Source organism: Pelobates fuscus, chromosome 3 (genome assembly GCF_036172605.1).
Source record: "Pelobates fuscus isolate aPelFus1 chromosome 3, aPelFus1.pri, whole genome shotgun sequence".
Classification (NCBI taxonomy): Eukaryota; Metazoa; Chordata; class Amphibia; order Anura; family Pelobatidae; genus Pelobates; species Pelobates fuscus.
Window position 1 is genome coordinate 320,516,805 of NC_086319.1, and position 23,089 is coordinate 320,539,893.

The 23,089-nt window shown below is 40.8% G+C and overlaps 1 protein-coding gene across 1 annotated transcript in view; it reads right to left on the reverse strand.

Moving 5' to 3' along the window:
* MAN2A2 (mannosidase alpha class 2A member 2) overlaps positions 1 to 23,089 on the reverse strand; it is a 60,318-nt gene that overhangs the window by 18,077 nt on the left and 19,152 nt on the right. Inside the window, exons 3-10 of the mRNA XM_063448930.1 lie at positions 22,297 to 22,554; positions 20,422 to 20,566; positions 16,157 to 16,328; positions 15,883 to 16,010; positions 10,433 to 10,606; positions 5,678 to 5,864; positions 4,504 to 4,681; positions 3,927 to 4,129 (exon numbers count right to left, since the gene is read on the reverse strand). Coding sequence (XP_063305000.1) covers positions 3,927 to 4,129; positions 4,504 to 4,681; positions 5,678 to 5,864; positions 10,433 to 10,606; positions 15,883 to 16,010; positions 16,157 to 16,328; positions 20,422 to 20,566; positions 22,297 to 22,554 — 1,445 coding nt within the window. The remainder of the gene's footprint in view (positions 1 to 3,926; positions 4,130 to 4,503; positions 4,682 to 5,677; positions 5,865 to 10,432; positions 10,607 to 15,882; positions 16,011 to 16,156; positions 16,329 to 20,421; positions 20,567 to 22,296; positions 22,555 to 23,089) is intronic.

Consider the following 23,089-nt stretch of genomic DNA (forward strand, 5'->3'; position numbering starts at 1 on the left):
ACACTAAAACACTGTCTAAGAGCTATTTCAGCTAGAACCGAATTTAACTTGGTTGTAGCTGGGGAAGCACCTTTAGTGACCGTCTTCCTAACAGCTACTAGCGGCATGTTAACTCTACAATAAAAAATAAAAAACAAAGCACATTGATGTTAAAAACAAATCTGAATATATATATATATATATATATATATATATATATATATAAATAAAAGGCTGGGCCTCTAGTTCTGGGAGGGGCTTGATTTCCCTTCTTGAGGACCGATCCCCATTATCGTTCAGTCTGGCGATTTGCATACCGCGACGTCCGGTCTGTGCAAATCGCCATTTTACTTCCGTTCAACACGTGGGAACGCTTACCTAGTCCTGCAGCCTCTGGTTGTCCATTTCGCTGTCTTCCGAATCTCGAGAACCTCAACAGGTTTCCCATAACCTGCTCCAGTCACTTAGTTGACTGAATCATAAAACCGTGAGTCGAGCCGCTTGTCGCGGGCGCTCAGCGCCATTCTGGGTGTGGCTCCTTAAGCTTACGGTATTAAGCCCCTTACGAAGACATATCGGTTTCTATATGGTCGTTCACCTTAGTTCCCCTCAACAGCAGATGTCGCTACTGACCGAATCAGTTTTTATACATGGAGTTATATTGGTCGCTATAGGATACATTCTCCTTAAATTTTTACTTTTTTCACTTTTTGTATATATTTAAATACTTATGAAATACTTATGAAATTCATAAATTATTAAATACAACATTACACTCTCAAATTTATTGAGTGCGGTACCATTTATTGGTTTATGAATCAGTTTAATGCCTGGTTTGCAAACTGTAGATAACCACGATAAACATCATACATATCTTAATAGGTAGATATATACGTAGGTATATGGGGGGGGGGGGGTGTATATGCAAATATAGGTATATACATGTGCTTGTGTGTATTCACTCACGCTCTTGATTATTATTTCAAACTATTGTACTCACTGTTATGTTGGTAATATGCGATTAAGGTATCCTCGGTTCCCATGTCATAACTCTAGGGTCGTTTAATTATTCTGGCTCGCCTATGGCACTTTTCACGTATTTACATGTGCCTCGAGCACATCTTGTCACCCACTTCGTGAGTATACTAACTTGGTCAGCTGCTAATTATTACTTTATCGATATATGACCATATCCCAGGAATTGACAACTTTGTTAGTGATCACTTATTATCTTCTCCATTACAGGCTTTCCTCTGAGGGTCTACAGTTTAACCGATTATGGCTAGATTTTTATGTTGTAATCAAGCTTCTTGAGTACAGTGGTCGATATTACTTCATTTGCCACCTTTTACTTAAACATTTTAACACTACTAATGATATTTTACAATTGTCAATAATAATGCTGGATAACGACCTAACCTCTGTTCAATGTTCCCCTGATCTACTCCTACTAACCTTACACGACAATACTATAACGACAAGTAAATTCAGACTTTATCTCAGGTTTTTACTGCATGGTCACATGAGGTCTTAATTCACGTAATTAAGCAGGTCACTCCTTCCACATCAGTGCTGACAACCATACCTCCAGGAATATTCGGTACATTATAATGGGACTTTGAGACAATGGAGGCCTCTGCTTACTCCAGATATATACATCAACCTGTTCTTTAATAATCCAAGACTTCAGTAACATGTATATGTAATGTATTGTAATATGCTTGATTTGTAGGCTGGATAATTCTGTATGGTATGTTTTTTTGCCCTCTTTTTATTACAGGCCCACCGCATCGTTGGTTCCTGCACACCACAACCGACTTTTTCATATTACAATAGGTCTCATATAGGGACCTTACATGCCTAATTCTAATATGCTCATTACAGCTTTTGATGCCACAACATTATATAACAAGAGAAATAAATAAATGTATATTTCTCTTGTTAATAGCCGACTCAAAAATAAACTAAGGAATAATAAATATATATATATTTTTTTTGATTGCTGTACTCCTATCTCATGCAATGTATTCATCATCATTTTCCATATTCTTCATTGAAATTTCTGCATTCACCAATATACATTGCATAAATAAAATGTCTTTAGTGCTTTGTGAAGGGGGGGAAAAAAAAATATCATTTCTGCATTTACCCCCACTGTCTAGGCCTCTCCAGAACTAATTTTATGCTTTGTGTCCTTCTGTCTAGTCTTTCAGTTTCATCTACCTTCGATTAAATGATTCACTGGCTGCACTTCCCATAAGCTATCATCTTTTTAATTATATCTGCAATGTCTCTAGAGACCTTTACAAGCTTCCTACATTTAGCTTCACTGAGGTGCTTGATGCATTTACAACCAAATAAGCACTTAAAGACACACCACAGGGAACAAACCAAACCTTTATGCATTTTAGAGCATTTCACCTAAACAACTAGCTGTTTAATGCATGCACAGTTTTCTTTAGTTATTGCAAAATAAATAAACGTTTTGCAGCATTCAGCGTGTTAATCCTGTCTCCTCTGCCACCACTGCCCACCTCCTAAAATGCTTTCTTTGTGCTGGGTCCCCTACCTGTGTACAGTCTGCATTCTGTCTTTCCCTCCAAACTTGCAGTGTCCAATAACACAGTTTTACATGTCATCTGGAGGCACAGCAAAGGATTATGGGAGTTGTGGTTCCATAGTTTTCATAAATGGAAAGTTGAACTATAGGTCTTAGAAACCCCTATTCTGAGCAGAATGGAGACCGCACAGAACGCATAGATCAACCTGCTGATCAATCCCCTGCAAACACTTTAATCATTGCTGTGCTAGGTAAAACATGCCCAACGTATCAGCGTTCCAAGACAAAGAAAGGAGACTCCTCTTGTTAAAGCTACTTCCTGGTGTGGGCAAAGATCAATTCTGATGATATAAGTGGGGGATTTTTAAAAAAAATATTTACATTTATTTGCAGGAGATGGTACATGTGCTGCCATACAAAGGCACATCTGTCATGAACCGTTATTTTACATAATGACAAGCGAGCATCCAATCACCAGCAGCATTTTCTCTGTAAACAGGAAAATTCAAGGATGATGAACCCAATGTAATGTGTGGGGATTTGCACAAAATGAAAGACCTTCCACACTGAATATGCTTATTTAGTGTTGATTATTTTAATTTGTTGTTTTTGCTTCTCTTTTTAAATGAATTATCTAATGGATCAGTTCCAGGCTGGAGTTTCCCTAATGGAACTAAATTTTGTTTTGTTTTTTTGTTTTTTAAAACAGATACACATTTGAGTATTTCCGATAAGTGCAGCCCTATTAATAGCTAAATAGACACCCATTTATACGGATATTTGTAAGCAGTTTAACCATCAACTAGATATTGCTTACCAGGAATCCACAGTAAATCTAATAGTACCGTGGTTTTTGGCTATACTTCAGCTAACTGAATTAAGAAAAATTTTAGGTCATTTTAAGAAGACTAATCCCTCCTGTGTGTGAACACTCAATTATACAAAAAAAAATTTATAAAAGTGGAAATAGATCTTGATTTCATACTGGCACCTAATCTATTTTTTTAATCAACAGGATTTGTTCATGGTATATCTTTCGACATATGACACTTAATCGTCAACCATGTGTCCCACAAGAACATCTCACTTATTTATGCTTAACCTGTGTTAATAAACAAGTAAATAAACTGACACAGGTAGTCAATAGGATTGTAGAAAGCATTAATGTTAAACAGAAAACAGGTGCAATCACCATAACCCCCCCCCCCTTCCCATAAACTCCTGCAGATGATGGAGAGTATCTTTGTATAAAAAAGGAATGCCCTCCTAAGCAAGTAAAACTCTAAAATATAGAATACCTTTAACAAGATACCACTTGATAAAATTGTAATTAAACGCACCAATTGTATGTTGCCTCATTACACATGGTCCCTTCCACCAACCTTACCGTAGATGGGACTCCAGCATCCTGTCCATACTCTTGTAGAACGGCCTTGAAGTGAAGTATCCAGTCCAGTAGTGATCTTCTCTGTCAGCATAGGAGAAAAAATCCCCAGTAAGCACAGGAAACTCTGGAGGCTTCACTCCTGGTGTGACTCCCATAGACTTGTACAGGGTGTCAAAGTAGTCTGAGAGCGTGCCAAATTGAGCCTGTTTACAGAAACACAGTAAGCATCTTCACAATTAGAGACATCAAACAACTACAATAAACTAAAAAACAAATCTAAACACAGACACACATAAAAACTCCTAAAATTGTAAGATTCTGCTACCCAAGAGGTATAAAATATGATTTTGGTCATGTACTACCTGCCAAAGTTTTTCCCCTTATAATAATAAATACACATTAGCTGCCTATCCTACAGTTATTTACATGCAATTTGTGGTGTCATCTCACCAATCATTTTCTCGGAGTCAGCCCATCTGCCAGCCTCTCCAGAACATCATTACGCATCCAATATAGGTTTCTGTGAGGCAACATTTCCAGTTTTAACTATTCTGATTACGGATTGTGTTTAATTTACCTTGACATGGAGGTCTGGATGAGAATTCATGTAATCAAAGAGCCTCTGGTAATTTAAGAATTGCGCATCCCATTCTTGAATTTTGTCGTAACGGAAATCATCTCCCAAGGGGATGAGGACAACTTTACTGCGGTACAACTTGGACTTTTTCCTGTACTGATCCAACAAGAGGTTTGCTCTGTCATGGAAAAGGAATTTAGCCAGGTTATTAGTGTAGAATTTCACATCTTAAGCCATGGTAAACAAGGCAATAGTAAAAGATCAGAGTTAGTGTTGAAGTAGGGAAATACACTGATCAGCCACAATCTTAAAACCACCTGCCTAAAATCGTGTAGTCCCCCCTTGTACTGCCGAAACAGCTCTAATGCATCGAGGCATGGACTGTCACATGCCCGGTGGGCTTCGATGGATAGGAGATCAAGGGAAAGCGCTTTTGATGGTGGACAGAGGTAATCATGGGCACTCTGATCAGTCTACATGCACTGTGTGTTCTGAAACCATTCTGTCATTGCCAGCATTACGTTTTTCAGCAATTTGAGCTACACTAACTCTTCTGTGTAATCAGACAAGGCGGGCTTGCCTTCGCTCCCCACATGCATCAATGAGCCTTGGGTAGCCCCTGGTACTGGTTCACCGGTTGTCCTTCCTTGTACCACTTTTGGTAGGTACTAACCACTGCATACCGGAAACACCCCACAAGACCATGTTCTTGTGAGATGTTCTGACCCAGTCATCTAGCCATCAGTATTCAATACTTGTCACTCAGATCTTTTCACTTGTCCATTTGTCCTGCTTCCAACACGTGAAATTCAAGAACTGACTGCTCACTTGCAGCTTAATATATCCTACCTCTTTACAGGTGCCATTGTAATGGTATAATCATGTTACTCACATGTTATTCACTTTACCTGCAAGTGGTTTTACAGTTGTGACTGATCAGTGCTCACTGACATAGTGGGTTATTAAAGAATTTTCAGGAATTCAACATGAATTTCGAATTTAAGGCTAAAATAGCTGCATTGGAATAAGTCTTCCTTGCTTCCAGTTTGGCTAGTCTGGTCTAAAATTTGAAACTCCCTTTGAATTCCCAATAATTCTTATTTTAGTGAATAACCCAGTTAATGTCAGCCAAGTCATGGATCACAAACCTATATAATTCATTTTATATACTAACCTCTCAGCCACGTTGGCCTCGGTAATGGCTCTTGGAGGCACTTTCCACGGACAATTTATTCTTCCACCAGGCAGACGCCTAAAATCAAACTGGCAGCAGATCTTGGGATCAGGGCCACATGTGTGGGGTACATCATAGCTGTAAAAGGGCATCATGTGGCAGAAGATATCCGTGCTAGAGTGTGAATCTGACACAAACAAAAACAAAAACTGCTAGTTAAAATACCTTTTGCAATCACAAAACAATCAAAAACACCAACAGTGCTAACAGGCAAGGTTTTGAGGAGTCTCTTAATGCAAATTCCGGATTAGATATGTATGTTTTGATTTTACAAAAAAATTACCTCTGTGATGTCATTACGTAATGAAATGCATTGCTGTCTAAACTGAGTAGTGTAGGGACGCGTGAACTATATTTACAGAGATAATTATGATTAAGAAAAATGTGTTAAGCACGTTCTCACACCCTGTCTTTTACGCACGGTTAGTCATTTTAAAGGAGGAATAGAACTGAATCAAGTGACCACCATCACTGGCTTAGTGCACACTAGAATTCTTTAGCCCAAAGTTATTTTGGATGGAAATAGCGTAGACTGAATTACAAGGGATATAATCCATCAGCATCTATGTATCACTACAGCCTGTGACGAAGTATAAGGATTCCATCAAACTTGTTTAAATACCAATTAACACAATATACAGAAACATGCACAGCATATAAACACCAATTATCATTGGCCTAATGGAGGGATTATACAGATTTGCAAAGGGGGGAGGGGAGAGGGTTTGACTACGAGATTAGACGAATAAAAGTCAGCATACAATTTTCAACCAGGGCCTTCTAGTTATATTTAATGCATTTATTTTTATTGACTAAGGATAGTTACAAAATATTGTCAGCACATATTACTGAATACAAGCAAACTAAAGTTATTTTCTAAAAAAGGTACAATAAAAATGCATAAAATGAGTAAATTTACATAAAAGGGTTACTCCAACCACCATAACCACTTCTGCTTCTAGAAGTGGCCATGGTGGTAGGAGTCTGTATGTGCAGCGTTTCTGCTCGAAATGCTGCACATACTGATATATTTGCACCTTTCTGGGGGGGAGGGCTAGTTACAACGCTGGCACATTGGACGTCAATTTTGTGCACAATGTGCACTCTAAGCCGGGCAAATGGTCTAATAAGCATTTGACTGTACCACTTTCGCACACTGCTGAAGTCAAACACGGAAACAAGAGCGCTGGGAGCTTGTGGTGGTGGACTGCATGTACATTTAACACTATTTTTATAGTTATACAAGGGTGAGATCTAGCAAACAATGCCCACTAGGGTATTAAAAAAAAAATAAAACCAACGACCAGGAGGTCATAAAAAAATGGTTAGATTAACCCTTTAAATGTGGTGCCTTTTTTTTTCCAAACAGCATTTTGTTTAATTGTTATTTAATATATAAAATAAGAGATACAATATTTTGTCATGTGTTAACCAAGCCATCCAAAAACTGCTACAGGGTACAATAAACTACTTCATGACATTTTATAAGCAATGCGATCACAGAGTTATAATAATAATAATAATAATAATAATAATAATAATAATAATAATAAAATACAAGTGTTTCATTTTTAACCCTATTTTTCACGCTAAATTCACTATAGTCTAATAGAATATGAGGCATACTGTAAACAAATGTACATTCCACACCCGCAGGTATTTATATTCCGGTAAGAGAGGCATTTAAAACTTCCTAGTCTATGACACCTACTTTAAAGATAAGCTAATCGTCTCAAGGATTTAATCAATCAGCTCAGTCTGACTTGGTAAACATACACTATGATAGGCTTCATCTCTCCCAGTTTACAATGGCACAGATTTTAATTTCTTCACTCCTATTAAAATTATTATAGGCCACAAAATAACTACATAGAGGATATACAGTGTGGAGTTCAGATAATAGTTAAACTGTAAGGGATTACACTCTTAAAGGAAAAGCAAAGATCGGCTATAAACATATAGGGTCGACTATTGTACTAGGTACAATACAATAGTCCCCCCCTTAGCCCTCTTAAAAGGAATTAAAACTCACCTTATTTCCAGCGCCGTGAGGGTCTGGCTCCGCCCCATTGGTGATATCATCAGAATTGCCAATTTTTTGCCAAATCATAGGGAAAGCATTGGATTGGCTAAAATTGGCAAGGGGGCGGGGACAAACACCGTTTTGGCCAATCAACACCTCCTCACAGAGATGCATTTAATCGATGCATCTCTATGAGGAAAATTCAGCGTTTCCATGCAGAGCGTGGAGACGCTGAACGGTAGTGCTGCCTACTGTGCAGTACTGCCCCAGGATGCACCTCCAGTGGCCATCTGAGGAGTGGCCACTTGGATGTGTCCCTAGGGGCAATGTAAACACTGCCTTTTCTCTGAATACGCACCAGAACAACTACATTAAGCTGTAGTTGTTCTGGTGACTATAGTGTCCCTTTAAAGGCATACTACAAGTGCCAGGAATACAAAGCTGTATTCCCTCCCTGCACCCTGATTCCTCTACAGCAATGGTCAAAAATAACATACTAAGCCCTCAGTAAATACTTTTCTAGCAAAGTACTTTTCTACCCCTACATTTACCCTCACTATACCCCACTCCCTCTAGCATGTAAGCTCATTGAGCAGGGCCTTCAACCCCTCTGTTTCTGAGCGTCCAACTTGTCTGGTGACAATTACATGTCTGTTAGTCCACCCACTGTACAGCTCTACAAAATTTGCTGGTGCTTTTTAAATAAAATAAAAATAATAATAATAAATCATAGCAATGATAAGAAAACAAGTCTGTCTATGCAGTAACACAGGCGAAGTAAAAATAATAGCAAAAAGATACAGCAACTCGGGAGAAATTTTGGACAAAAAGTAAGGCTAATATGATGTGTCTTAATAGTCACTTACTGACTCTCAAGGGGTTAAAGGCACAGCACTATTTTTGAATTTCTTACTATACTCACTTCATTATTAATATTTATCTGAACGAAATTCCTAAATATAGTTCTTTTTTTCAAAAAATATAGCACTTTTATCAACTTTTGAGACACATTAAATATATTATATAGTTTACATATGCACCAAAAAGTGATATATTGTGCTTACAAAGAACAATCCCACTTCTTTAAGACAGGTTTAGTTTTTTTATTTATTTTTTCCCACAAAATGCAGGGTACATATTGTACGGTGTACATATTGTGTACGCTACACAGCAATTGACAAATTGGAAAAACTAACTAGTAATATAGCACATAGCAACGGAACAGCCACAACTCTGACACTCAAAGGTTAATGCATGTGGTATTTAGACTGACATACCACTGCATCAAGTCAGCCAAAGGTCAGACTACAGTGGGAGATAGTTTGATCTTTTGAGTTCTAGGGCCTCAACTTGCTTGGATGACCTTATGTTCGATTAAAAAGATTATTTTGCTGATAAATATATAATTATAATATTATTACAACTATATATATCGGAGGGACCTCCCTGAGAAGCCAGGTAGTCCCCCCTGCAGCCAATCCAGACGATCTGAGTCATGTTGCCAGGCAGATCCTCTGATTGTGATTGGCACCGTGGGTAAGTATTGGGGCAAGATCTTTGGTGTGTGCTTTGCAGCCCAAACTTGATTAAAGCCCTCATTTTGTAGCATGTCACAGCACGCCCCAATGTCGGGAAGGGGTTGTACAAAACCTGGGACTTTAATACTCTTCTGCAATTTTTTTTTCCCCAACTTAAAAGGAACTTTATAGATATATAGCCACTTGATCTCAATGATGTGGTTCAGGTGCCATGTCCCTGTAGTTTTAACCGCGCAACTGAAATCATTGCCATTCTGCAGGAACCGCAATTTTTACATTGCAGGGTTAACATGCATTTCAGTGATAGCCACAAGAGGTGCTTACACCCCAATAGCCGCATTAAACTCAGCTATTTCAAAAAGATGGTCTCACAGAGACCATTTGATTGGCACCATGTGGAGTTTTGCTGTGCCTGTGAATTTGTCCCTATGGGAATACATTGGATTGGCTGAGATCATCTACACTGATGATCTCAGCCAAAGAGGCGTAGCAGCAGGATGGAGATCGGTGCAAGAGCTGAAAAATAAGTCATTCTCACCTTTCAAGGCAGGGTGGGCACTGAAATAGTTATAAAAAAAAATATGTTGCTAGGAATAAATGTTTGTACTCCTAACACTATAGTGTTCCTTTAAGCATCAGGGAAGAAAATACATTTTTAATTTGTCTTCACAAAAATGTAGGAATGCAACCTTTGTAGCATTCCTTGTATTTAATTGTACTGCTGTTCAAGGTTGCTACGGAGTAACACACAGACTCTGCCAAAATAAAGAATTGCTTAAAAAAATTATATAAATTAAAATTAAATCCCTGAGCAATCAGAACATTTTTTAAAATATAATCTATTCAAAAAGTCACAGTGTTAAGTCGCATTGTTAGGAGAACATTCATTGCCAGCAAGAGAAAATGTAAGCAGCAAATCAAAGCCTTAGCCTTTTTCAGAATAATAATGTGGAAGTAAAACCACATATATTAATGAAAATAGTTTAGAATATTTTATCTGGCGTTTCGCCATTATTTAAAAGGAGGTTGCTGATATTCAAGAGCCAACAGACACTAGCAGCAGAAGCTGACAACAGCAGAATTACCAAAGCCAACATATTTAGGATGAAATCCAAAAATGTAGCGTCATCATACCCCATGCCTGTCTCCACATAAACTCCAGGCTCTGCGTGGCTGCAAAGTGTTTCTTGATTGAATAATGCACTCTCTGGATCAGCATGCTAGTCAGGTTGGAGCGTTTTAGAAGGTACGGCATTGTAGAGCTGTGCCCAAATGGGTCTACTGCCCAGCCCGATCTAGGAATGACACCTAAATAGAAGCAAATATGTCATCAATGAAAATTTTCATTTAACATCACCGTTTATATTACATAAAATAAAGCAAATGAAGCATAAAACCAAACAATGAAGAAAGTGTTTTAAAAATGTAAGCACACACTGTGTATAAACCAGGTGATATTTTTAACTGTGCTGTGAATTTCTAATTTTAGTCTAAAATAACCAAGCTATAAAAATTTTTTTTAATGCTTTCCTATGGGGAGGTCTAATGCGCGTGCGCGGCATTGCAGCGCATGCGCATTAGGTCTCATCCCACCGGCAGCTACGCATGCGCAATTGGTCTCCCCCGCCGGGAGGAGCATGGGCGGACCCTAAACCACCGCCGAGGGACATCGGCGGTGTTCTTAGGTAAGTCACTGAAGGGGTTTTCACCCCTTCAGCAACATGGGATGGGGGGTGGGAGGGAGAGGGGACCTGCAGTGCCAGGAAAACGATTTGTTTTCCTGGCACTGGAGTGTCCCTTTAAGGAACAATCCAATATTATTAATAAATACCTTTATTTATTTTAGAATTATGGAGTGTTTAAAAACTATTTCGATTTTTTTTGGGGGGGGGCACGGAATTGGGTTCAGAAAGCAGATGTGCATTTTCACCGCAGTATGGACAGTTGGACACCAAATGGTAAAAAACAAAAAAAACCTATAAGACAGTTTACTGCTTTCTGGCAATTTCCTTCTTAATGCAAATCATGACCTGCACTTTCTAAATTTCTAACAATTTAACTTCTAGAACAATGAAACTGACAATTGCTTGGCATATTTCAAGCTAAAATAGCGGATTAGTTTCAGACGTAAAGAATAAATTTCATTTGGTTGTAAAGAACATTTTTTCCAACATTTTTTTTTGGATCTTTTATCCAAATTCTGAAAGGTGGTTGAAAACACAACATAATAACCAAACTGACAATATGAATTAGCTGTATAAAATTAATAGTTCGTTTTTGTGGCTGTATTTCATTGTGAGATTTTTCTTGTAGACTTTTTCACCGGCCACAAAGATCTCGATCTTAAATAAAACAAGAATTGTTCTCTGTGATAACACTGCATGTAAAGTATTGCATAAACAGAGATTTGCATCACAATATTGATCTCACAGTTTTTATATAAATGTATTAAAATTGCTGCTGTGATAATTCTTGCTTTATCGCCTAGAAAGTCAAGATGGCCTCTAGCTATCTGGCTCCTCTAATCTAAAAATCACAGAATACAAGAGAAAAAAAAAAAAAAAATGTATTTTCAAACTTTAAAATAGTGATCCATTTTGGGGGGGCGGAGCTAGCCGTGGAACGGAATGGTCGCACACCTCAGAGCTCTGCACCAAACTGAATAAGAATATAGAATTTCGGGTGGAAATTGGACCAAAAACCGACCAATTTTTCGCTAACCCAGCAGGGGAACAAGATGGGCAGAAAACACAAGAAACCCAAACCAGGGAAAAGCCCAAATGCCAGAGATATTGGTGAATTATTGCGCAACACGCAGCAGGCCGCACAACAGGCCGCGTGGCAAAAGATGGCGCTGGAGGACGAAGGCTCCTTCTATTCCTCGGATGGAACCCCCTCAGACCTCGGTGAGGGACCCTACAGAGGCTCAGCACTGGGCTTACCACCGGTACCCTCTCCCGCACACCCACCAGCCGGAGCTCCGGTAACGGCAGATCTGCTCAAAACAATGTTGGCAGACCTGCGTAGGGACATTGCAGCGGACATGGCCTACTTTAAGGACGCAGTGGAAGGCGCAACAGCCAAGATTGTACTCCTGGAGGCCGCCACGAGCTCCCATGATACCAGACTTGCCTCGGTCGAGAAACAAATTGGGGACATGCAAAGGCAACAAATGGCAATGGCCGACAGGCTGGATAACACCGAAGACCAACGCAGGAAATACAATCTTAAAATCCGGGGTATCCCGGACTCGGTCACCCTCACTGACCTGCCACACTATGTGCGGAGACTGATCGCAGTCCTGTTACCACCTAAACAAGCGAAGCTGCTGAGATTAGATGGGATGTTTCGCCTTCCCAAATCGAAGAAGGCGCCCCCTGGAGGCCACCGCGGATCTTATTATCAGATTCCAGTCCTTGCAAGATAAAGCCATGCTTCAGAACGCAGCAAGGGGGAAGACCCCCTTACCCTTTGAGGGATCCGCATTGTCGCTGTTCCCGGACCTCACTCGAGCAACCCTCACTTGGAGGAAAACCCTTCAACCACTTCTACGCCGGCTGCGCGACAACGGAGTACCTTACCGCTGGGGCATACCGAGGGCGATCTTATTCACCCACCAGGGGACGGCCTATAGAGCGCACACCTACCTGGAACTGGACGCACTCCTGCTCCAAATGGGCCTCAACACCCACGCTGATAAAGGCAATACGGGACTTTCCCAACTGAACCCAGCGGGGATAGCAGAGTTTGTCCCACGCCGAACCCAACGGCCCGCACCCGCGCACGAACCAGCGTGAGACAGGAGACACCAGTAGCCCACCACTCAGCTACTATAACGAACAGGTTCCAGTTAAGATCCACGAAACCACCTGATACCTCAGGAGTTGACCGGTTATAATATTATGCTGTTCTTATATGCTTTCTTGTTGTTAATCTGTATTTCTTATGTTTTCATTTATTTAACCACCACTGATCTCCTACGTGCAAAGATCATATGAAGGCCCTATCTTAACCATACCCGCATATGGCTACCGGGCTTTCCCAGACAAAAGGCTAGCAATATCTTTCCCAGACGCGTTAACAATAGCGACACCCTCCCCCCCCCCACACACTACTCAAGGGGGGGTTAAAACCCCCCGATGAGCACACATAGCCTAATAAAAACCCCAGAGTTACACGCTAGGTTGCCCTTAAGACACCCCCCCCGGGGCCCCCTCCTCGACTTACAACGTAGCTATCCGTTTCAAGACTCAAACGGGGACACCTAACCTAGCGAGCCTTTATACCCAGAACCCGCACATAGACACGACTCTGGACACACACTTATACAGCTCTTTAATGGAATCTTTCTGTACCTGTCCCCTCCTAAACAAAACAACGTATAATAATGCAGGAATGCAGCATAGATAGCCGAAGGGGGTCAGTCTAACACAAGAGCACCTATTCCCTCGTGAGCACCGCTAAGTTACCTGTCTCCAGCCTTGGAGAACTCTTTACTCTTTTTTGCATGTTGTTTATGTTATTGACCAGGCATATAAAATCAAAAATCCTCATTCTGCATGCCGACCGCTTGTGAAATCTATAAGATATGATCTGTTCTGCACTTTTGTTCTGTTAACCAATGTCAATCGTATTTACTTAAGGCATTTGTGCAGAATGAGAAAAAATAAAGAATTAAAAAAAAAATAGTGATCCATTTTAACCCCTTAGGGACCAAACTTCTGGAATAAAAAGGAATCATGACGTGTCACACACGTCATGTGTCCTTAAGGGGTTAAAGTGTTTTAGGGGAGCAGGTTTATGGAGACAAAGGAAACAAATTAATGAAGCAGTCCTATGTGAATTTCACCAATATTAACCCCCTTAAGAACCAGGAATTGTGACCAATGTTGGCACATGTTAATTCTACCATACTTTCTATTTAAGTGCATCTATATATGTTATATATCATTTGGTAATATAGAAATAGAGGGTTTTTTTATACCATAGTGGTATACATAACATTAGACATGAATAAAATGAAAATAAATAAATAAAAAAAAAATTATTAACCACATGCATTTATTAACCACACAAGTGCAAACTCTGCTGCTTGTATTTTATCTTTTGTGTATTTCACACATTTTATTGTCGTGGGCAACAGACATGCCTGAACTTTGACATGCCTCTCTGCTTACTTACTAGGGACACAATTTGGTAAAGTGACACTGTGTCATCGTACTGAGCAGCCACAAACATTGGTGTTCTTTCTAAACCTAATCCTACTCTTAACACTAACTTGACCTTGCAGGGATTTCTCATCTTATACAGTACAGAGCGCTCTGTACTGTATGATTACAGCCTGAGAGGGGATCTGAGAGGGGATCTCCTTCTCCTGTTGCAGCTCCGGTATGTTGTCCCTGCCAATCACACAGTGATCGGTGCTTGGCAACAGGCATAATCCAGCGCCAATCACTGTCTGCAGGAGGACATGCAAAGAGACTTTACTTGTTGGTTTTTTCAGACCCTAAAGCTACCACTCTGTTCCTGCAAGCTCAGAACCCTCGAGATGAATGATCTATACCTGCTGGTATCTTAAATGCATGACAGACAGTGGTTCGTAAGGCGATAAGAATGCAAGACATGTCTTTGCTACAATGCCAATGTTGCATTTCTATATGTATGCAAGAGATCAGTACATGCCCCGTACTAATAAAGGCAGTTTTTGTGTATAGATCATGTATCTGCAGTCACACTGCTCAATTCTCTGCCATTTTGGAGTTCATTCATTGTTTATGTAGCCCTAGCAACACCTCCCTTGGCTGTGACTGACACAGCCTGCATGAAAACAAAATGGTTGATTTTTTTGTTAGATATTAACTTACTTTAGAAGTTTTTAACTCCTGCTTTATGAATTGAACTTTTATCACACACAGGAGGTTCCTGCAGTGTCTAGAAGGCTATTAGCAGAACAGGAGATAAGAAATTCTAGATTAAACAGACTGTGCAAAAGGGAAGTTTAAACATTATATATATATATATATATATAAAAAAAGAAAAAGAGACCTTGCACTCCAACTTACTTGATTGTAGACCCGGTGCTAGATTGCACTAAATAGATATAGCCAAAGAAAATCAGCACTCCCAGGATTTGTATCAAAAAATAAAAATAAATCTTTATTCCAACGGTCAACGTTTCAGTTCCGGTAGGGAACTTTCATCAGGACAGAATAGTATTCTGTCCTGATGAAAGTTCCCTACCAGAACTGAAACGTTGACCGTTGGAATAAAGATTTATTTTTATTTTTTGATACAAATCCTGGGAGTGCTGATTTTCTTTGGCTATATATATATATATATATATATATATATATATCTTTACAGAAAGTGTCTAGGAAGGCTTTGTAAATCACATGCAGGGAGGTGTGACTAGGACTGCGTAAACGCTAACTGACAGAATTGAGCAGTGAACATGCAGGGGCATGATCTGTACACCCAAACTGCTTCATTAAGCTTAACTTGTTTTGGTGCCTATAGAATATGTTTAAGGTAGAATACACAGTAACATTCTACGTGGCACAATTCACAAAAAGGAGTTCACTTACCAATATTTTTCTTTAGCCACTGATGTCCCTCAATCATCTGGTCAATCATGGCAAAATAATGTGTGTTGGCCTCATCGGGCATCACCCAGCCACCGCTTGTCATCTCTAGCTGACCATTTGCAACTAACCTACGGAAAGAAGGCAAAGATGTAAATCACAGGTATAAGTAACATTCTAAACATTCATATTGTTTAACTATTAGCAGTAAATATTTTACACAATAAAAGTCATTTGAGACAACGATGAAACACACATAGAATTTGCCATTGAATACCTGCGCACTGCAGCCCTCTTCTGAGAGTTGATGTTGTCCCACCACTTGGAGAAGAAAGAGATCTCTGACCAGATGAATTTTCTGCGTGGATCCTCTTGCAGCTTCACCACCATGTTGTTCAGGATGTGCTGTGTCTGGTCGTAATAATATTTATCAAACGTTTTTATCCAACCTGTAAAGCGGTATTCAAAATATTTAGCCCTTATTCTAGGCAGTCTGCAAATCAAGTAAATTATATAGATTTAACTCCTTTCTGCCACTTGACAGAATTATTCTATCATGAATGTCCTATACTTAAAGGGATCCTATAAGTGCTAGGAACACAATGCTGTATCCTGGGCACTATAGCTCACTCTGCTTTCCCCCTCCCTTGTGCCTTCCCCTGCGCTGGTGAATAAAGGGTTAGAAACCCTTTGTTTACTTACCTTATCCTAGCACCGATGCCCCTCAGCACTGGGTCATGTCGCCGACTCCTCCGACGGCCCCCGGTGAGCAGGCGGTAAAGCACATGCGTAGCAAATGCCTCACGCACATTGGACCTCCCCATAGTATAGCACTGAATCAATGCTTTCCTATAGGGAAATAGCCAACGCTGGATGCCCTCATGAAGAGCATGAGGACGCCCAGAGTCAGATACCGGACCAAAGGTCCGGTATGGATCCAGGAAGCACCTCCACTGGAGGCAGACTTGGTGCTGCACTGAAAACATTGCAGTTTCTCTGGAACTGCAATGCTTAACATTGTAGCACCAAATGTAATAGGGACACTGCACCCAGACCACTTCAATGAGCTGAAGTGGTGTGGGTGCCTATAGTGTCCCTTTAACCTATCGCTGTATAATTCTGTCATGCATACTTAAACCTACTCAATACCGGAGAGTCCCCATTGTCAGGTGGGGCCAAAGTTAGTGGTCTCACACTGATTGGGCTATTTTTCACACTCAAAAACAGCTATTTAATTTATCATGGCTGCAGTTTGCCGATGCAATTAATGATGACACCAGTAAATCCTCAAAACTGAAGGAGACTCATGGGAACTGCAAAGACCCCAATCACCTCTCTCTGGATAACTCCATCAGCTGATCATACGTTTCAGGGGGTGACAGGGGTGGTCTGAGAACAGCAAATTACATCACAGCAACTAAAGGGCTAGCTTTAGACTTCAGCTGGAAATTCATTTCAAGACTTAGTTATGAACTGTATCCAGGCTGTGTGATTAAATTGTGCACACTCTGTGCTGCATGTTCAATTATCTTCCACTGGAAAGCATCATCAACATGGTTAATGACCATACAGTACAGAACTCACCATTATACAGAATCAATTTTTTCTTAACATAACAAAACGAGTCACAGAATGCTCCAGAGAGACATTGATTACTTTGGGGCTTGATGATTTAGAACATCTGCATTCATTAAAAAGAAAATAAAGTGTCATAAGAACTACACAGTAAAGTGATCGGCATTGGAGCCTTCAATTACACAAGAGGTTTGGGATTCATTAAAGGGACTCTATAGTCACCATATAAAAGCAAGAAAGACAGGTCCCCCAGCCTTCCTTCTTGCTTTTATATGTACTTTCATTTATTAAAAATAAATTTCGAGGTGTTTTTATATTAAAAACTTACCTCCGTTCCAGCGCCGAGCTCCCCGCTAGGCCGCGCCCCCTTTTTCGTCAAAATGACGAAATCGCGGGGCCCAATGGGACGGCTTCGCGCTGCACCAATTGCGTTCTTCATAGAGCGGCATTGAATGCTGCCCTATGAAGAACCTGAGCGCTTTACCGCGCATGTGCGCGGAATGCGCGTTCGCGAGCTGAGCTGTCTGACTGACAGCTCAGCTCGCTTTCTAAAATTATCAATAAGGGGGGGGGACCTACTGTCCCCCCCCGGCCCCCACCCCTTTCTTCTAAAATCTTCTTTCTTCAGCCCCAAAAAAGGCCAAATAAAAATCCATAATAACCGACGCAATTAAAAAAAAAAAAAAAAAAAAACGAGCGCAAAAAAAAATAATCCATCTTCACCCATGGAGGGCTCCGCGCAGACTGAGCTCCGCAGGGCGGGGGAAGGCTTATAAAGCCTTGCCCCGCCCTGCAATTATGCTAAGAACACTCTGATTGGTGGGTTTAAGCCAATCAGAGTGCTCTTTGTCATTTTACAAGCGTGGGAAAATTCCAAAGAACTTTCCCACGCTTGTAAAATGACACAGAGCACTGTGATTGGATGGCTTGAAATCCATCCAATCACAGTGCTCTGTGTCATTTTACAAGCGTGGGAAAATTCCAAAGAACTTTCCCACGCTTGTAAAATGACAAAGAGCACTCTGATTGGCTTAAACCCACCAATCAGAGTGTTCTTAGCATAATTGCAGGGCGGGGCAAGGCTTTATAAGCCTTGCCCCGCCCTGCGGAGCTCAGTCTGCGCGGAGCCCTCCATGGGTGAAGATGGATTATTTTTTTTTGCGCTCGGTTTTTTTTTTTTTTAATTGCGTCGGTTATTATGGATTTTTATTTGGCCTTTTTGGGGCTGAAGAAAGAAGATTTTAGAAGAAAGAAAACATCGAATGGTAAGTTGATTTTATCTCATTTTTTCTTTTTTACAGGTTTTTAGTTAATGTTCCCCCCCTCATTATTTTTAGGGTGAGGGGGGTAGGTAGGGAGATAATTTTTTTTTGGGGGGGGGGGGAGGGTTAACTAGGGTCCCCCCCCTTTGTATTTAGGGCCCCCACCCACCGCTCAGGGGTGGGGGCCGGGGGGGGGGGGGAAGTAGGCCTAAAATTGATAATTTTAGGGCCCCCACCCGCCGCACAGGGGTGGGGGCCGGGGGGGGGGGACAGTAGGTCCCCCCCCCTTATCGATAATTTTAGGGCCCCCACCCACCGCTCAGGGGTGGGGGCCGGGGGGGGGGACAGTAGGTCCCCCCCTTATTGATAATTTTAGGGCCCCCACCCGCCGCACAGGGGTGGGGGCCGGGGGGGGGGACAGTAGGTCCCCCCCCTTATTGATAATTTTAGGGCCCCCACCCGCCGCACAGCGGTGGGGGCCGGGGGGGGGGGAGGAGAGTAGGTCTCCCCCCCCCCCCCTTCAACCACTATTGTGGACCGTAAGCGTCCCTGTGGGTTCGGGCTTCAGCTGTCAGCTGAAGCTGAAGCTGTCAGCTGAAGCCACGCCCACAGCAGTGCTGACAGGCTGTCAGCACACAAAGCGCGTTCACAGTGCTTTGTGTGCTGATAGCCCGTCTGATGCATTCACCCAGAATGCATCGGACGAGAGGCCTTTTTAGGGCCTCTGAACTCGGAAGTCCCTCTGGTGGCCGTCTGATTGACTGCAACAAGAGGTGTTCCAAGCTTCCAATGTAAACACTGCATTTTCTCAGAAAATACAGTGCTTACAAGAAAAAGGCTCCGGGTAGCTGTAGCACTCACCTGAACAACCTCATTTAGCTGAAGTTGTTCAGGTGACTATAGTGTCCCTTTAAACATGTTAAACCGTGTTTAGTGAATGCTTTAATTTAATTTGGATTGACCTATTGGGCATTGCTATTTAAGTCCCCCACCCCATTATAAAAGTTACAAATCTAAAATAAACTCCAGGTGAAGCTCACCACGAAGATTTCTATACTCCATCTAGATCACTGCCTCTCTTGTGCAGTCCAGTCAAATGCTTCTCATAGTGAAGCATTTGACTGGGCCGTTTTACTGGAAGGAGGCAGGGAGGGGAGAGGGAGTACGTTTCCCCCGTGCAGGCATGCTCCCAGCGTTGCTTGCAAGGGGAGAAGCAGAGACCATCTTTCGCCAGTGTGCAGTACCGACAGGTGTAATTTTGCACAGAATTGACACTAGGCAGCTAGCCTCGGTGCAAACTGCAAATATCTCTGGATTTGCACATACAGAAATGCTTCATATACAGATTTCTACCGCAATGACCACTTATAAAAGCAGAAGTGGTTATGGTTGTTGGAGTAACCCTTTAAGATACTTTTATGCCATTATCAAATCTTGGGTCACAATGCGGTCATGAAATGTCCTATTTCCTCATTGTCAGCAGTGTTCTCCAGAGCCTCTAAACCTAGATGGAGAGAACGTGCCTATATTGCAAAGTTTTTGTGACTACAGCAGAGGACTTAGACCTTTAAATGGTGAATACAAGCAAAACATGCAAATCATTGTGATAAAGGAAAGACAACAGAATGTAGCATGAAATAGACTTATTTCGACCAAATGTATGTGGGTGAAATTTTAATTAGAGATAATCGCTGGTCTTTCTTACCAGGGTCGTTGTGGGAATGCGGCACAACAAAAACCTGCAACGGTTCAGTTTCCCACTCCTTTGGGTCGTATGTGATATCAAAGCCTTGTTTCCAGACTCCTCCATCCACATTGTCAAAAGGCAACTGTGTGTAAACATCAAGCATCTGCAAAGCACAGAACAGCTGCTATTACCAGAGCTTGCACAGGCATAGCACACTATAGGATTACGCTCGAGAGACAATGAGTTATCCCATGATGCATTATGATATACTTTGCAATGATAGTTTTATTGTGTTTCGGTTTTGGACTGTAACGATAATAGATCAATTTAAGGCTCCCAAATACTGCATGAAAAGCCAGTGTGAAATGCATTTTTCCCATATGGATGCCCATCTGCAGTGCACTAGATTGGGATTCTGGGAAATGACGCACATGCTTCTATGAGCACAACAGCCTACCAGCAACACAGCAGTATCCAAGAAGTGTGCAACACATCAAGTTGTCACTTAAGCACTGAGCTTACATTGAGGGAATGATTGTTACATATTCGACAGTGTAAGCAGCAGCCTACATGTGCTCTGACTATTTATAGACATCAAACTCCCTTACCTTTTCTATACACCAAACACATAGCTCCCGTGGGAGGCTACAAGGGAAAAAAGACTGAGAGTTCCTTCGTGCTAAATATATAATCAGCACACAGAGGGAAGTGAGTTAGGGGAGATACTCAAATATCACATAATGTACATTACTTTGTATCTGGCCAGCAAATTGATTGTGTATATAGCATGTGATATTAGACACATGAAAACTTCAAGGCCCACAAGAAAATAGGGCTACTTGGCATGCAATGACCAATCTAGTCCTTGCATAAAACAATTCTGTGGTCACTCAATCTGCAGAGAACCAGAAATATGGTTACACGTTTTTTTCCCAGAATCCTCTGCTTGTTGAGGTCTAGTAGACATTAATGACATATAGTTCATCCTTTGATAATATTGTAAAGCGCTACGGAATATGCTGGCGCTATATAAATACCAGTAATAACAATAATAGCTTTCACATGTGCTATGCAGCAGTGAGTGGGCACACAGCCGAGAGACAAGGAGACAGGGTGTGTGATGGGATGTCACTCATGCTTGTTAATTCTCTTGTGTAGAGTTTTGGAAGGCTATGAATTGGCTATTAAATTCCTTTTTTTGTGAAAATTCAGATGAGGCAGATAAGATCCTAGAAAACCTGCAAAAGTTACATACTTTGCTGATCTGTTATCTGGATTACATATTTAAAATAAAATAAAAAGTCACACTAGACTAGAGAGTTTATTTTGGTATACCAGCATAGCCATGCTGGTGTTTTGGTTATGCGCCAGATAAATATGACCATTAAGTGGGTCATTCATTAAACAGTGAACTGAAAAAACAAATGGCAAAATATATATATATATAAAAAAAGTCAATCCATGAATATAGCTACATTGGTGATATTCTTCTAACCAGCTACTTTAACCTAAAGTTTGCAACGCTTTTTTTTTTTTTTTTTGGATCACCATAATTTGGTGTCTATTTGATAAACTCTTTAATTTTTTGCCTCTCTAGACACACACAGCTCTGACCCTTGCAAATATTTCACTGTGTATTCTGAAATCTTGGAAGCTCCCCAAACAATTCAAGATAATTATTTTTTATATAAAAACACATTTTGCAAATATGTACAAAATAACAAAAGAGTTTGCCAATACAGACGATTATATTCTATTTCAAACGCAATGCAGCTTGCACACCATAATACAATTTAAAGTACTGCAGAGTATTATTAACCTGTTTTGTACATGAGGGGCCAGTGACATGAAATCCATTCAAGTGGCTAGCCTCAGTAAACACAAGCATCCCACCTGCAAATCAGTCTTCTGTCCCTTATTTGAAACAGCAAACTGACAGTCCTGTGGAGAGATGGAGTAGAAGATAGGACGAGGGTCTGTTGGAAGAATCCATGTTCCATTAGAAGTATGATATGGAAGTAGAACAGGCTGTCCGTCCGCGTTAGCCGTCAGTTCCAGCACAGAGTCCTTGATATGGCTGATAATTTCGTGATTCTCCTCCAGCAGTTGTTCAAGCTGCTCTATCCGGTTCTGCAATACCGAAATTTGGCTCTGTGGGACATGTGGAAACAAACAAAACATCAGAAAATATTCACAAAAGACTTGTTCATTGAAAAGTGGTGCAAATTTCTAGAAGTGGTGCAATCGATATGGAAACCAATAGACTTTGTGTAAACACTCCGTATGTTTCCATGGTGACAGTTTGCAACCGATTTCTAAATACCCTCCACTATCTTAAACTACAGTGACCAGTCTGGAGGAAACAGTTTATTAATTTTAAATAGAGCTATAGAAAACCATGGAACTTTAAAATCAAATTTGGACTAGTAGTTTTCATGTATATAAAAGTCATTTTTTTTTTTTTTAAATATACATTTCTTTCACCAATGGGCGCCCAACACGGTTCTCATTTAGTTATTAAACACTTCACTGGCAGTGAACTGTAAACTGCAATTTTCTCAAATATAGTCCCATCTAAAATTGCAAATCTGTTAATTCCTTTTGGCGGGTTTGTTAGCTTGGTCATCAGCTCACCGTTTACAGGTAAGTAGAGCCTGTATGCTAGGGCCAGGATAACCCCACTGGC